The sequence below is a fragment of the Lepisosteus platostomus genome, chromosome 13, assembly GCF_059453375.1.
Source record: "Lepisosteus platostomus isolate fLepPlt1 chromosome 13, fLepPlt1.hap1, whole genome shotgun sequence".
Lineage (NCBI taxonomy): Eukaryota > Metazoa > Chordata > Actinopteri > Semionotiformes > Lepisosteidae > Lepisosteus > Lepisosteus platostomus.
Window position 1 is genome coordinate 5,327,683 of NC_142623.1, and position 15,248 is coordinate 5,342,930.

The 15,248-nt window shown below is 34.6% G+C and overlaps 1 protein-coding gene across 2 annotated transcripts in view; it reads right to left on the reverse strand.

The window, feature by feature from the left end:
• The window catches only part of LOC148649710 (glutamate receptor ionotropic, kainate 3), a 118,930-nt gene that overhangs the window by 23,049 nt on the left and 80,633 nt on the right, over positions 1-15,248 (reverse strand). For both annotated transcript variants that reach the window (XM_088602754.1, XM_088602755.1), the window contains exons 10-12: positions 14,089-14,292; positions 8,055-8,278; positions 3,813-3,931 (exon numbers count right to left, since the gene is read on the reverse strand). In XM_088602754.1, coding sequence (XP_088458880.1) covers positions 3,813-3,931; positions 8,055-8,278; positions 14,089-14,292 — 547 coding nt within the window. The remainder of the gene's footprint in view (positions 1-3,812; positions 3,932-8,054; positions 8,279-14,088; positions 14,293-15,248) is intronic.

Genomic DNA, 15,248 nt, shown 5'->3' on the forward strand with positions numbered 1-15,248 from the left:
ATGTGCATTTGATTTAAACCTCGTTTAATTGCATAGCCATGAGCATATGGTACATTGCTCGCAGAACACGACTTTAGGAATGCACAAATGAGAATGAAACCTGCTATGCACAGCTTTAAAATATTAATTATGTTCACCTTGGTTGCATTTGATGATTCTGCTTCTTCTAAAGAAGGCTTTCCATTCTGTGGGCTTTGCCAAAAATTCTGTAATGCTCTTAAAACAGGTCATCCACAACGAACTTTCAATCATGTTTAATTTTTAGCGGGTGACACTTAACACTCTAATGCAAGCTTAACATTCCATCACATCAAAATGCAGAGCTGCTGTAACAGTGTTCGCTGAACATTATCTGCCACAACTTCCCTGCTCTCCTGCTTTATCAACCTATTTACACAAATGCCATTTAATTGCTCCCTCATGTCAACACATTAGTGCCACAGACCCTGTTCCTAGCTCACAAGAGACCTGACTCTTTCTGGAAATGTGGTAATTTGATATTTAAATGTGTCAGCTCTTCTCAGGTTTTAAAGCACTTGTGTCACTTGGTAAGTTATTTTGCTAGATTTTTTTTCTTATCCATTCACATAGCAATGAAAAGAAAAAACACGGGCCTAGAAGTAAGCCTGGCTAGTTTTAACAGAAATGAAGCAATCACAGACACAATTTCATCTAGATCAACCCAATTATTAAAAGTGGAATATTAAAGAGTGTGTAGAAACTGAAAACAAATCCATTTCCATGTGAATATGTGAAAACACAGCGTTTGCTTATGTCATTTATCCTTGCAAAACTAATATCAAAGACTGCAGTTTTTGTTTTGAACAGTTCAACAAAAACCACCCCTTATACCAATCCCTTTGTTAAGACAGCCCAGATAAAAGCAATATTTCAATGCCTGTCCCAAGACTTGGTGATCTGTGCAAGAAGCAATGTAGAACTAATAAGATTTTTAATCGATTTTCAAACAAGCAAAGCTTCACACAGAAATAGATTGGTTTGTTCCACTTGGTTCTGGTAGTAATCCGAACAAAAGCCTTCAACAGGCCTTACCAATATGAACGCGCAGTATTATTGAGATGATGCAAATAGTTTTAAAAAATGGTTTTCCTACCATTCTCTTCAGCTGCCCTTAAAAATCAACACCTGTTCCCATTTCCATTATGAGTTGCATACAGTACATTAAGCTGTTTACCTTGCTTTACTAAATTCAATATGAATACATTTACTTGATATACTGTACAGTAACATGGCTTAAAACATTGTAAATAATAGTTTTTTACCAAATATATTATTGACAATGTTACTGTAGATCAGTAGAATAAAAGCAAATTAGAAAAATAATTAACATTTTTAAGACACTCAAGTCATTAAGCCCCTTTTCACAATTTACTGTACAGTACATCAGTAATAGATTGATAGATCACTCTTAATATAATTTTTGTTTTACAACCTACTCACAAGGTGAATTTAATTTAGTTTTCGTTAAAACAGATGTTCCTCTGTTCTTCCACAGCTCATATATCTTGCAGACAAAATTGTTTGCAAAATGTCATGTTGTTGAATCAGATAATCTGGCTTCATTCAAGAAACAGCTGGATGAGATCCTTTTATCAATTAGCTACTAACTATCAAATGAGCTGGATGGGTCTAATGGCTTGCTCTTGTTTGTAACTGTTCTGATTTTCAACGCTAAAACAAGTAAACATATCAAGACTCAACATGACAACAGAAATACTGTAACTGAAATGTTCAGAAACAACAATAATTGCTTTTTGTACAAACAGGATCAATTTCCTTAGAGATGACTTTTTCAATTAAATTCTCACCCTGAATAATCTAAAAGAATTTTAAAAATGTAAAAAATCATACAATATTAACATTATAGTATAATGTAAAATCTTCCCAAAACTGACTATTAATTTGGTATTTATAGACCTATTAAGCACAATCTTCAGATCTACTTACAGTATGTTAAAACAAAGGATACTGTAAGTGAATGAAAGTTCTGTAAAACTGACAGACTACCAAGGCTGCTATACAGTACAAATTGTTTTCTCAGACTGAAGCTCAAATGTCTGAGGGAGGAGCTAGATGCACATGTTGTATTACCTTAGGTATCAGTAAGATGTGAACTGAGAGTGTTATAATACAATAATGTTTTATTTATTCCATATCAATTAAGGAGAAGGAGTATCCTTTTTGTAATATGTAGCTGTCAGAGGTACACTATGCTATTTTATTTATTTATTATTTATTATTTTTTTAAGTAGTGATATGACAGTCTGTTGCAGACATGCTTGAAATGAAGTACTGTACTTGAAAATTTGTTTATGTGACATGACTCTCGTATTAGGAAACTTGATTAATTGTTAAAGACTTCATAATCATTGTATTATTATGGTAATATGGATGCACCCAAAACACAGTGAAACCTGACAGCAACAGACACCCTGCCATGCAAGATTTCTGAGGTCACTGAATCAGGATTTCAAGTCTTCATAACATCAACTAGTCTGTTTCAGGCAGTACAGATTTAGTAAACAATTATATCCCAGGGCCTGTTTATTGTCTCCTTCAATATAACTCATGTGCAATGATGATTTTTTTGTCCTTTGAATCAAACATTCTTGTTCTTATGAGAGGAAAATACCTCCCAGATAGAAGATCCATCCTGCTATTGTGGTTAATGAATTGTGCTCTATATTTACTATCCTACAGGCAGGAATCTGACATGCAGTCTCATGCACTGCCTTGTTACAGTACATGAGGTTAAACATTTCAGTATCTACAGATTTTATGTGCAGCATCTTTTCAAAAGTCATTTGCATGTGCCAGCCTTCAAGGAGGCGAAGATGACAAGAGTGCCTCAATGTCTTGTAAAGATCTCTCTCTCATAAGCTGGGGACCCAATTTATAAAACACAGGACATGCTATTGTATGTATTTTAGTAAAGGAGAAGCAAAACCACAAGTCACCTACGTATTTTGAACACAAGTCCTACTGGTAACTAATACCTAATAATCAAGGTAACAGAAGCATGAAAGTGTCAGAAAGTCTGTCTGCTTAAAATTAAGGAATTAGAAATTAGCACAACAAGTATACTGTACAGTCGAACTGCCACAGATGGATATGGGTAATGGTCTTAAAAATGAAGATTGCACCGAACATTGCACACTTTACACAAACATTACTATTATATAAAAGATTAAATACCTCAATATTACACCAACTGCTCGTATCAACATTTGATAAAAAATATACTGAAAAATATATAAAATATATAGAAATTGATTAGGCAAGAACGTCTGCACTAGAAAAGAATGATATAAAAGGTAAAATATGGATGATAATATGGAGATAGCATCCTAGGAGCTTGGAATAAGTTTAGATTACAATTCCAGGACAACCTGACATTTGTTTTCAGTAAAATCACAATTTCATGCATGAATGTACAGAACACTGTAGGACTAACTGTAGAACCCAGACTGGTGAGATCCATGACTCACCTTATTGTGTTCAAAAGGAAAAAAAAAGAGTTCTCAATAGACACATTTGTTGTGATTTTTGGGAGACAAATGCTTGCATTTTGCACCTGCTGTCAGATTCTGACAGTTCTGTGACATATTTCCTCTTTGCTGTGCTTGTTTTGTATGGTAGAGGGTGACAACGTTATTCTTTGTAATATGTGTCTAAGCTCCACTTGCTCCTGACAAGCACAACACCTTACAAAAAACGTACAGTAGTGCTGTCAAATAAAAAAACACAGTCGAGTGAGTGTATGTTGAAAAGCATGGAAGAGACAGCCCTACCTTGCTGCATCAGCGATCCAACACCAAACCAAAAACTGTTCAACAGTGTGAAGTTGTTCTCTACGATATCAGAACCCGGGTTGCAAGGATGGGCGTCATACCATTCATAAGGACTGAACCTGTGAAGCATCACAGAAAAAGTCAGTGTTTAATATCATGTGGATTCACTGAAAGATCAATGTTGTAACAGTTTAAGAAAAACAACCCTGAAATGTCACAAAGTAATTTTTAGTTACATGATAGACATTTCTGACATGTTGGTTGTGTTGCTGCATTGCTGGAGAAAGATAATGAAACAGGAGGCTGGTAAGCTGCTAACAGTGGTACAGAGCTTGCTCGGCTATATAATCCTATATTCCAGCTTTTCTGCTGTTCTTATTTGTGAGCAGATTAATCAGTTAATTCAACAGCCTATGCTTTGTTCACATGGAAATATGTCCAGAAAAACATAGCTAGTTAAAATTGTGAAAATGCAAATTCCTAGCTAAACTAGTCTGAATACACAGCTAATGAGCCAGAGCTGTAAAGCAAACAATAGTTTCATTATTCGGATGTTTCAAACAAGACAAATAGAAAATGTTCTTTTTTGTAAGACACCTTCTTAAGGCAGAAACCCTTCTAAGGGTTAAGGCAGAAAGCTAAAGCTAAATGAGATGTATCTCCAAAGTCTTATGAAGACATGTTCTGCATTTTCCTGTATCAGATCAACTGCAAATGCCATCTTTTGAAGTAAAAATACCACTTTAAAATAAAGATCCCACCATAATTAGAATGCCATTCATTTGAGAAAATAAAACATGAAAGTTGTATTACATATATCGTTATAAAATATTTATGCTTTAATTTGATTCTCTCATATGCATATGAGACTAACCAAAACAAGTTTATGAAATACAATAGGCCACCACTTTGTTCCTCCGTGCCCCTTTCTTTTGTAAAGTGCACAGTAAATAAAATCACTCTGTTGCAGTGACAAATCAGTTGATCACACCACAAGATAAATAAAAAGAGATAAAACATGAAAAATTAGGTTGTTTGCATCTATTTCTGAATTTGATTTGAATAATTCCCTCACAGGGATCAGACGATTTTGATCTGTGCTGCTGGTTTGCCTGCCAAAGGAAGATCAACAACAAATTGAGATGTATCTTATCTGGGTGTCAATTCCTCGGAAAAAAATGTCAGACATCCTGTAGTGATGTAAAATGAAGAATAAATCCTTTGTTGTCCTTAAAGACTGACGCAAAAGCAGCCTATTTTAAAAGCAAATAAAATTAAACAAAGACTTCTAAAAAACTGCTTCAAGCTATCAATTCAAAGTTGTGTCAGGATAACTTATCTTTGATTACTGTGATTTCTGAACAGTATTTCCTACTGTTCGACTATGGAAAATGTATTATTTTTTTCAAAATTCAGCAATACATCTCTGAATGTCTTTTAATTCTTCTGTTTTAGCTGAACTGTTGGAAAACAGAAAAGGAAAGAGAGTACTAGCCCCTCTGGGAAGTTCTTTTTGTAATATTTTTACACGTGTGTGCGTATGTCTTCATCATCATATTCTTTTCCAACATGTTTTCTACACTTCTTTGGGGTCTAACAAAAATATTATTTGATAAACTGGTGAGATAATACCCCCAAACCCAGAAGAAAGTAAAATGTTGTACATGTATGTATATGTAAAAAAATACCAGATAAATAATATGTGATATTTCTGTATCACTGGAGTAGGTTACAGCAAAGGTACTTGATGCAGCACCTCTAAAATTGAAACCTGGCCAGTACTTTGGTTTCCTGGAAGATAACAGCACAACTCTGTTATTACACAGCTGCTGGAGCAGTAGTGCTTATCCATACAGCCATGGAATTGGAGTCTTAAATTTTAATCTGTATTCGATTGCTTTTTTATCAGCTAAATTTCAAATTTATATTTTCCAGATTTCTGAGTAGTTTACTGAAGCAAGAACCTTGGTGGTTTTTCAGTTACAGCCTTAAAGTGATCTTTGGATTTTAGTTGGTAGATAAAACACTATAAACTGTAATGGTATATGGGATATATATATATAAATATATTTATATTAAAAGCTTGGTAAGCTATGATTTATCTTCTTTTTATGGTCCTTTGAGTATTCTCGGCAAGGTTTAACATGGCATTGACCTACAATGATGGCTTAAACTATGTCTCTAGTGCATAATACTAAGGCCTTGTATTTCAAAATAAGACATTTTTATATCGGCACACAGCTTTTCTGGTGTGTTCAATGAAACAGAAAATCAAAAGTGGAAACATTGAACTGAAGCATTGAGCCATGTTTGTTGTTCAATCCTTATTAACACAAAAATCACAGATGTAAAGGTCATTCACCTCTGAAAAAAAGATTTTGTGAATAAACGTACACATACTGTATGAATGCCATATAACTTTATAGTATCTTACTTTTGTTTTCTAGAAAACAATGTGTTTAAAAACACTTAACACTAGCCTACTGATAAAATGTCATGTTAAAATAAGTAAATAGGAGAATCTATGCTGTATGTCTGTGATACAACAAGCACAAACTGAGCAGACTACTTCTTTTCATTTGTGCTCTCTGGTTCATGTTTCACTGATGAGTCCAATATGATGACTTTGTCAATATGCTTAAGAATAATACTTAAATCAGATCCCCTGATAGTCTTCTACAGTCAAGATTATTAAGAGAGATTTAGTTCTGTCCGCCTACCAGAGTAGGATATTCCAGTAGAACAGCAATATACTTTTTTGATATTGTGAACAATGATTGTACACAATATTCAAAACAAAGTCATGCTAGTGCTTGATACAATTTTAAAATCGCTTGGTTTGCGATTTGTTGAAAATATGGCAGAACTCTGATGAATAACTGCATAGTTGGTAACAAAAAAGCTAAGTATGACAATCTGCATTTTGCTCCAGGTAGGTCTAAAGTATTTTTGTCCTAAGACTCAAGAATACAATAGGGTCCCCAAGTTGCTCTAATGGTAAAGACTCTCAATCAGACTATAGGCCAAGCCTCAGAGTCTGAACTACATCTTTAGTTGACTGTGTGTCAAGTGATGGAACGTTTGACTGAGATGATGACTGTGATGGAGAGTTGGCAGAGACTGACTGAGAGTGCAAAGAGAGCTTTGTCAGTGAGAGCAGCCACAGTGGTCCAATCAATGCAGGCTCTTCTGTAACCACTGCAGGACTTAAGATGCAAAATCTGTCAGATGGTTCTGATGGTCCACATTTCATCATTCGTGTGCCTAATTATTCATGCAAAATAGGTTCTACTCTTCAACGGGTGACATTACACCTCATAATTGGTTTGACAGCAATGTGCAAGCTGTGGATCGGAAGAGAAGGCTTTGAGTTAATGTTTGTGTATTATTCTATACTGTGAGCTATGCTGACCTTTCTTTAAGGGACTTCAGTGTGCACCTGCTCCACACTTTCAGCTTCCTCTTGATTCAAATGGCATGAATAGAGCAACACTTAACCATTTTTGGTCTTGTTTCTCACAATGTTTATTGCAATTTGAGTAATTTTTGATTTTTTTTGTTTTTATACGCCAATTGAAAAGCAAAAGGTTTCAAGATACAATGGCGTTTAATGAGTACAGCTGCATCGGCTCTCATACAAAATGTCAAGTGCAAAGTGCCTCTTTCCTCTAAACTTGGAAGAGCAGCACTTCACATGTGCGCTATTGACAAAGACAAGGATCAGATGCGATATCAACAATGCCAAGGGAGAAAAATAAGAAACCTGACAAACTCATTCAATCATTTTGATGCAAACATACTTCATAAATGTGTCTTTCGAAGACATGAAACAGGAGGGCTCTTGTGGAAATTTTCCAAACTAATAATTATATCGTTTAAAAATTCCTCAGAAATTAGTAAAGCATGTTTCTTGAATGAACCAATTCAGGACCCATGTGCTGCTGTGAGATATTAATTCATGAACTCTGCATACAAATATAGAACTCACTTTTAATCTCCTTTAGTGTAAGTTGTATACTGTAGAATGGTGTGTCATTCATCAAACTTACAGTACTATATGTACAGTATATTGTATTCTTATAGAGAAAAAATTATTCATTGGCCAGCATATAAATAAACGATTTTTTTTAAATGCAGTAACAGGGCTGCTAACATTGTTTATGGATTCTGGATCTGAAACTAGCCCTGAAAATAAATCTAAAGTGATACAAAGCAATGCATTTTGACTCATTCAGGAGTTACCTGGCTATTACAAAGAGAACACAGCTGACTCCCAGATACGCTAAAAGGATATACATCCAGATATCTGGAGAGAGGGGATTCAGAAAGGAGAAAACACCATTGTTGGTTCCGTTGGGTTTCCGGTACAAAATGCTTATTCCCAAAGTCATGAAGGGCTTGGAAAAGTCAATTACTTTCTCTCGTACATAAGAAATAGTCAGCGGAGCAACTGCAAGGTCAGCTTTCTGAAAGAGAAAGAAGAAGTACATTCAGTCTAACAGTATTCCGTTAATAAAATATGTTTTCTTCATCACAGATATATCGTAGGGTAAGCAATGGCTAATACAATAAAGTGTCAAGAAACATCAGATCTTGCTTCTCTGTTTTAGAAAAGGCATGAAATAAATATGGGTGAGAACTGGTTTTGGAAATAAATGACAATAACATTAAATAGATATGTTTTAAGCAGTCCATTCTTCATGCTTCATGGTGCAATGACATGTAATCATCTCCATTGCTCTCATGAGTCGACCACAGGCTTTGAGCCACACATAACAGTTCATGAAGTCATCTACGTCTTCCATCCTTTAATCACCAGTAGTTTCAATATTATTTGGAGGTAACCAAGAAACAATTTTGTTTGAGAAGATGGAAATAATGCTTTTTGCTGATGCTGTTTGCTGTTTTTCCATTGCAAATGGACAATAGGCAATAGATAAAGAATTTTGACCATTACCAGTGAAAATTCTGGAAGATAACCAGATGCTCTTTTGGATTAAAAAAAAACAACAATACCAAAAATAGTAGATAATAGAAATATGCAAGTACACATTGATACATACAGTACAAATCATTAATACATTCTGGAGTATTTCATACTACCTTTAGTTAGCAAGCAGCTTTGCAGTACAACTGATAGAAAAAATAAACCCAGAAGACATCTTGAAGCAGCTAATGCGATGTCTTACTGAGAAAGTAATTCTCAATTATACACCTTACTGGGTATTTAGAAGGTCACCATTTACATTGCTTCACCCCCGCAACTCTCTCTGGTGCTGAATATGAGGTTAATGAAACCAGCTGCTTTCAATGCCTGGATAACTAATTTTTTACACATTGTAACTCACAAAGGGCCATGTCTAGTTTCTCTACCGCCTCTACAGTAAAAATAAAAATCCTCCCCTGCTAACACTTTAAAATAGAACAATGGCAGCTCTTCTGTGGCAATAGCTGTGGTTTAGCGCAGTTATTATGGTCAGCCTCAATTGACAGGCCTGAACCAGTTGACTGATAGATACAACTGGTAGTGCTGATCACAAAAGAACCTGTTCAAGGCAGAAAAACAGCTTATTTTGAAAACCAAATAAAAACTTCTAAGCACTACAACCCCTTTCTCCTGATTTTGTTTTAAATAATGTTAATTTATTAAGTATTATGTATGTATTTCAGCCAGAATTTGTCTATTGACTGCATTGTATATTTGTAAATAAGACTTATTTTACAGTACATGTTAGTTATTGTTCTATTCTATGTTCTTCCCAACAAAGTGGGCAAATATCAATGATTAAATCTGAGAAACAGATGTCTGGCATCTGAAAATAACTCACATGTGTTTCACTAGCTTACCTGCAAAGTGCAAATTACACAGTATACACACTGTCAGTCAAATACATTTATGGCAACCTATCAAGAAAAGACATCTCTTCAAAAACAGTTTTCCAACCACCAACACATACTGTTTACTGTAGAGCAATTTCAATGGATGTTGTTTGTGTTTATTGTCCTTCTTTCATTCATTTGCTTTTTGTCTTTTAGAAAACAGACTTTTAATTGGTAAATTCCTTAAAATGAAAGGAGACATATTTTTTAATTTCACCAGTTTACTGAAATGCATTCATGATTATTCAAATGTTGCTGAGCCTCAAAGTGAAATAATAAGTCTCCAGATTTGCAGTAATCACCATAATACCCTTATTATTTTACAGGGAAATATATACATACAGTATCTGTGTCTTATTCCTTACCATAAACCCAAGCTTTCCTGTGTATTGCCATTAATGAAGCCCGGGTTTATTACAATATCATTTGAGTCACAAATAATGCTTCATTTAAATGATGAAACAATGAAGCAATATTGTTCAGTAACCTTCCTTTGTCTGAGATGCAACAAGGATTAATTACCATAAGACAGTAACAAATGAATAGCTTAGCTATTATTAATAACAGCATCGCAGTACGATTAATGGGACCATCTATTGTAACTAATCAAGTTTAACAAGGCCTATTGCTTTCCCACAATGCCCTTTAGCTTTGTAGTGGGCTTTGTATGTGAATGATAGAGCAAAATAAAGTGTTCAGTGCGACATGATAAAAAAGCCCTTTTGAAATTAATCAGTAATGCAGCACATTCATTCACATAAGGAATTCTAATTTAGGTATAAAAGTCCTCTTTCTGATTGAAAAGAAAAGAAAAAAACATATCCTCCAAAAATTATTGGTGATTATTTTTACGCATTCTCAGTTGGATCACATTCTCACAAATCAATTCCAGTATACGGTATTTCTCCTGCACCAGGATTGTGATACAGAGAACAGCAAAGAAATCTTGTTATATTTAATAACCCACGTAACTGTGATACAGTTAAACAGACAAGCCAGGCAAAGAGTTTTCGCAATTCAGTAATGAAACGATGATTTATGGAGTACCGATGTGACAGATTTAATATATGGCCCTTTGGTTTAGTGGCACTTTATCAGCTTAGATTCACCAAGGACTAGGACAGCTCAGCTACACAAAGCCAGACCAGACCTGTTTTTTACATGCTGCTGGTAAAACACCATCTATTAATACGTACAAGCCTTTTACACCAGGATGAACAGTTAATAAAAAATGAAGGGTTCATGGAAAGGTGTAATCAAAATAAACCAAAACATAAATCTGACTATATACAGTATATATATTAATATGCCTTTGTTTTCTCATTTACAAAACAAACTAATACGAGAAACTTGTGACTACAAGGAAAACACCAGATTTAACAGTTTCATTCTGAAGGTTAATTCTTTCCAATGTGATTTAGCAACACTAAATCATCATAATATTTACAATAACAATTTTTTAATCCTTATAATCGGTTTGGATTTTTAAAAATTCCCAGAAAACTAGCAATGAGTAGCCAGAAAACTAATGACTGGACGTCAGCCAGATTTAATACCATTCCTGCCACAGATAAGACTAGCAAGTTCATTCATTTAGAAAGAGCCATCTACAGTATCTAAGTTCTTATGGCAATCAGACCAGCCTTTCTTATGTCATGCCCATTAGTTTGCTTTCAAGGTAACTGACATTAGTTAAGCTTATCTTCATAAACAGAAGGCTTCTGCTGAGATACTGTAAAATAATATACAATACTGTAAAGCAAGAACTTGCCACTGGTTACTTAAAAAAATAAGTGCATGTGCATACAATATTATATGAGAAGTGTAGGCTAGAAAAATTAAACTTTCAGGCACTGTCATCTGGTTGTGGGAACCGTGAAAAAAGAATCAAAATAGTATAAATTTTAAGACTCAAAAGTGAAGAACTGATCCACGCCATTTTTTTTCACACGGATGACCAGCAATATTTGGCATAACAATATATTTATTGCCAAACTGCACATTTGATTATCACACAGTTAGGAGCTTCAGCCAAGAGCAGTTTAATGAATACTGAATCACATTTTATTCAAGGCAATTGATCCTAGAAAAAGAAATAAAAATGCAAATACTTCAAGAACTAACTGAAACAAAAAAAGCAATAGTAATAGTCAGATTTGATGTCTAGCTCGGTGAAACTATAAACTCAAGTCATTCACATGCACTTGAAGAAGGAAAATAAGGTGTCATATTTTATCCACTCTGTTGAAAAGATATACATTAATATGGCTTTCAGTTTGTGCATTTAAGTCCACCACATACAATTTATATTATAGTGCATTGCATATTTATTCCTTAAAAACATAAACCAAAAAAAACACTTCTCAAAGGTGTTTATTTGGCTGACCTTTATGCGAAGTTTTGACATGCACATGTTCTCATTAATCACAGATCTTTTGTAGAAGCTCTTGACACTCATGATGCAGAAAAGAAAGGGCCTTTTTGAATTAAGACAGATGACTGCAAAACACAGTTGTTAAAATACATTACTGGTCGCTCTTCAGAAGCCTTGATCAACTGAGACTTACAAATTACTTGCACTGCTGTAAAGGCGGTAAACCCTAGATTGTGACTGACAGGAAAACTTGGCAGAAAAATGAAAGCTTAAGAGGTATAATCAAAGATCAGAGGATTTTGATTGCACTCTACTGTACTTAATGTCTTTAGACCTACTCCTGATGCCAACAGCTCGTAAAGCATTTTGACACAAAGCAAAGATCATAATGGACTCATTTTAGTTTTAAAAATGTTAAAAATCCATATGTGATATTGCACTTTACCATTCTTCAGCAAGTCTATTTTTTTCTCTTTGATTTTTCTCAGTTATGCCTCTCTTTGAAAAATACATTTTGTGTACAATTAAAAACACATAACACAACATTTCACTATGATCTCATTAGACAAGCAGCCTTTTAAAATCTTACACTTCTCAATCTTTGACGTGCACTTTGAACTAGACATAAAGGTCTTTTGCCTCTGAAGTCAGACATAACATGTTTTGCAGTATTGTAAATACAAAAATGCCTAATTGGATTGTAAAACAGGAGTCCCTAGCCGTAATTTCTGAAAGCACAACCTAACAGGTTTTCTCAATTTTGAAAAGCTTAAAAACTCCAATTAATCTTAAATGTTAAATTGATTGGTGTTAAGCTTAATTGGACTTATTTGTCTTTTGTCCACAATTTTAAAACAGATTATCATTAACAGAGACCTAGAAAACTAGCAGAACTACAGCCCTTAAGGATCATGACTATAGACATTTTGTGTTAAAGGGGTTTCAATATACAGTATTTGGAAAAAAAATACCAATGAGTAGCCCCTGTCCATGTGAAAAACAAAACCAGAATTCTCAAGTATACAGTAAATAATATGCAAGCACCAGCAATATCCAAAACATTAGAGCATATAAACACAGTATCATCTTTTTACAGCTGAATCTAAGAATCTAAGGAAACTCTTAATGGGATTATTTAACTTCTAACAAGAAAAATAATGAGTTAAATCTTATTTTTAGTCCCTTAATCCTCCTCTCCTTCTCAAGGTTATTTATATCTGTCCAAATCTTGCTAAAGCTTTGTAAAGATTAAATGCTGCCCCTTAATTCACCTTTACCTGCTCCTCCATTGACATTGATCGTATGACTTCGTTCACTAAATGCCATTTAGGCTATTGCAGCCTTCTTCCAAGACCTGCTTTGTCCCCTAAGGATGTGTTTTGGAAAGAGATACTGCAGGGCCATTCTATAAATGCCAGCATAGCAGCACCATCGCGATAGTTAGTCATCTGCTTCCACAACGTTGATTTTTTAACAGCAATGGCTTCCACATTAGTCACATTAGTACAGAAGAAGCTGTACTTTACACTTTTTATGGCTTTTTTTCCAAATATAGATTACCAGGCAATGTTACTTTCTGCATTGTCAATGCCTACACTGCTTGGCAAGGCTGCAAACAACATCAATGTGCATCCTCAAAGCTGCAGCAAAGGATATGCATTTTACAAAACATACAGTACATAGTTTTGAAATATTACCAGAGGTTTAATACATAGCATTCATTTATGTGTCCATTAGCCACGTGAGGAAAAAATGCTGTAGAACAGAGCCTCAGTCTTGAACTGTCTGAAGTTCCCCCATTTGATGTGTGATACTTATGTACAGCCAGAAATACAGTAAATTTATTGATGGGTACTGCCCAAAGATGAGGATAAATGCAGTTTTAGACTGTCTTTCGATTGGTTCCTATGATTATTATGCGGTAGAAGCGGCAAACTGTACTTATCGCATTATCTCACTTTCAAAAGTGCACAGGATGTAGAAATGACTCATTTCACCAGATTAATAAAGTGTAATGCTTACATGGTCCATTAGTTCTTTCACCATCCCATTCCATTGTCCCTTCTCATCCTGTGATCCATATTTTCCATCAGGCACCAGTCGAATCTCGTACATAAATCCTAGGATGTTTGCCAGTTCTTTAAGAAGGTCAATACAAAACCCCTCAAATCGGTCATTACCAGCGAGCGCCTTGTCAGACTTCTTAAACATGACATATGGCTCCTCCTGCAAAGACACAGAACATCAAATATAAACCACTGGTAAGGTCAGCTTTTCAATTTGTTTTAAACACAAAACCAATTAAAGTTAAGTGATCTACCCTGATAACTCTCGTAAGCATTTACTGCAGCTAAAACCAAGGATGTATATGCCAGCTGATTAAATAAATAAAAATGTGTTTACCTCAAGTGTGTTTCCACAGCACACAGATAGAAACTTTCATGCAGATATAGTTTAGTTTGCACAGCACATTTTATTTTTTTAAACTGATGGCTTGGGGAAAGGCTTCTTTTAGAAGGTGGGTTTTCTAATTTAGATTGCCAATGTTATTCTAAAGTGTTTTACACTGCTCAGCATATTCAAATGCTTAGGTATGTTCTCAAATACATCATGTCAACTGATCTTATAAACAGTATAATATCATAACTACCACTGCTATAGTTTGTGTACTTTAGCCTGAAAATCAGAACTAAATAGCTTCAGTATGAACACTTGATGAAAAGTATCTTGTTTAATGAAAATTTAAGTTCAGTTCTTTGATTTAAGCAATGCTACACTCAGCCCCCTGTCCCAGTTTTGTAAAAACATTAGTATAAAGCAATAAGTGAAGGAAATAAAAGTTGTTAAGAATATAAAATTCATTTTATATGGATTAATGAGCATAATGGTACATCAGGAATCAACTATTTGCAGCAAAGGTTAAAGCATGTAATTTTTTTTTCTTCTGGTGAATAATGTAAAAAGTAATAAGTGTTCTTTTATTATAAATGTAAAATCAGAGTTTGGGACCTTGAGGTGACTATGACCCTGTTCTTCCCCTATGATTCTGCATTACTGGTAGAACACCTCAGTGATTCAGTTGAGCTTCAGCTGATGTTACAGTCGCGTTTTCTATTGAGACAATAGCAAAACAAGTGACTCAAATAAATGTGGTAGTGTGTACATTCTTTAAATGTTGAAGA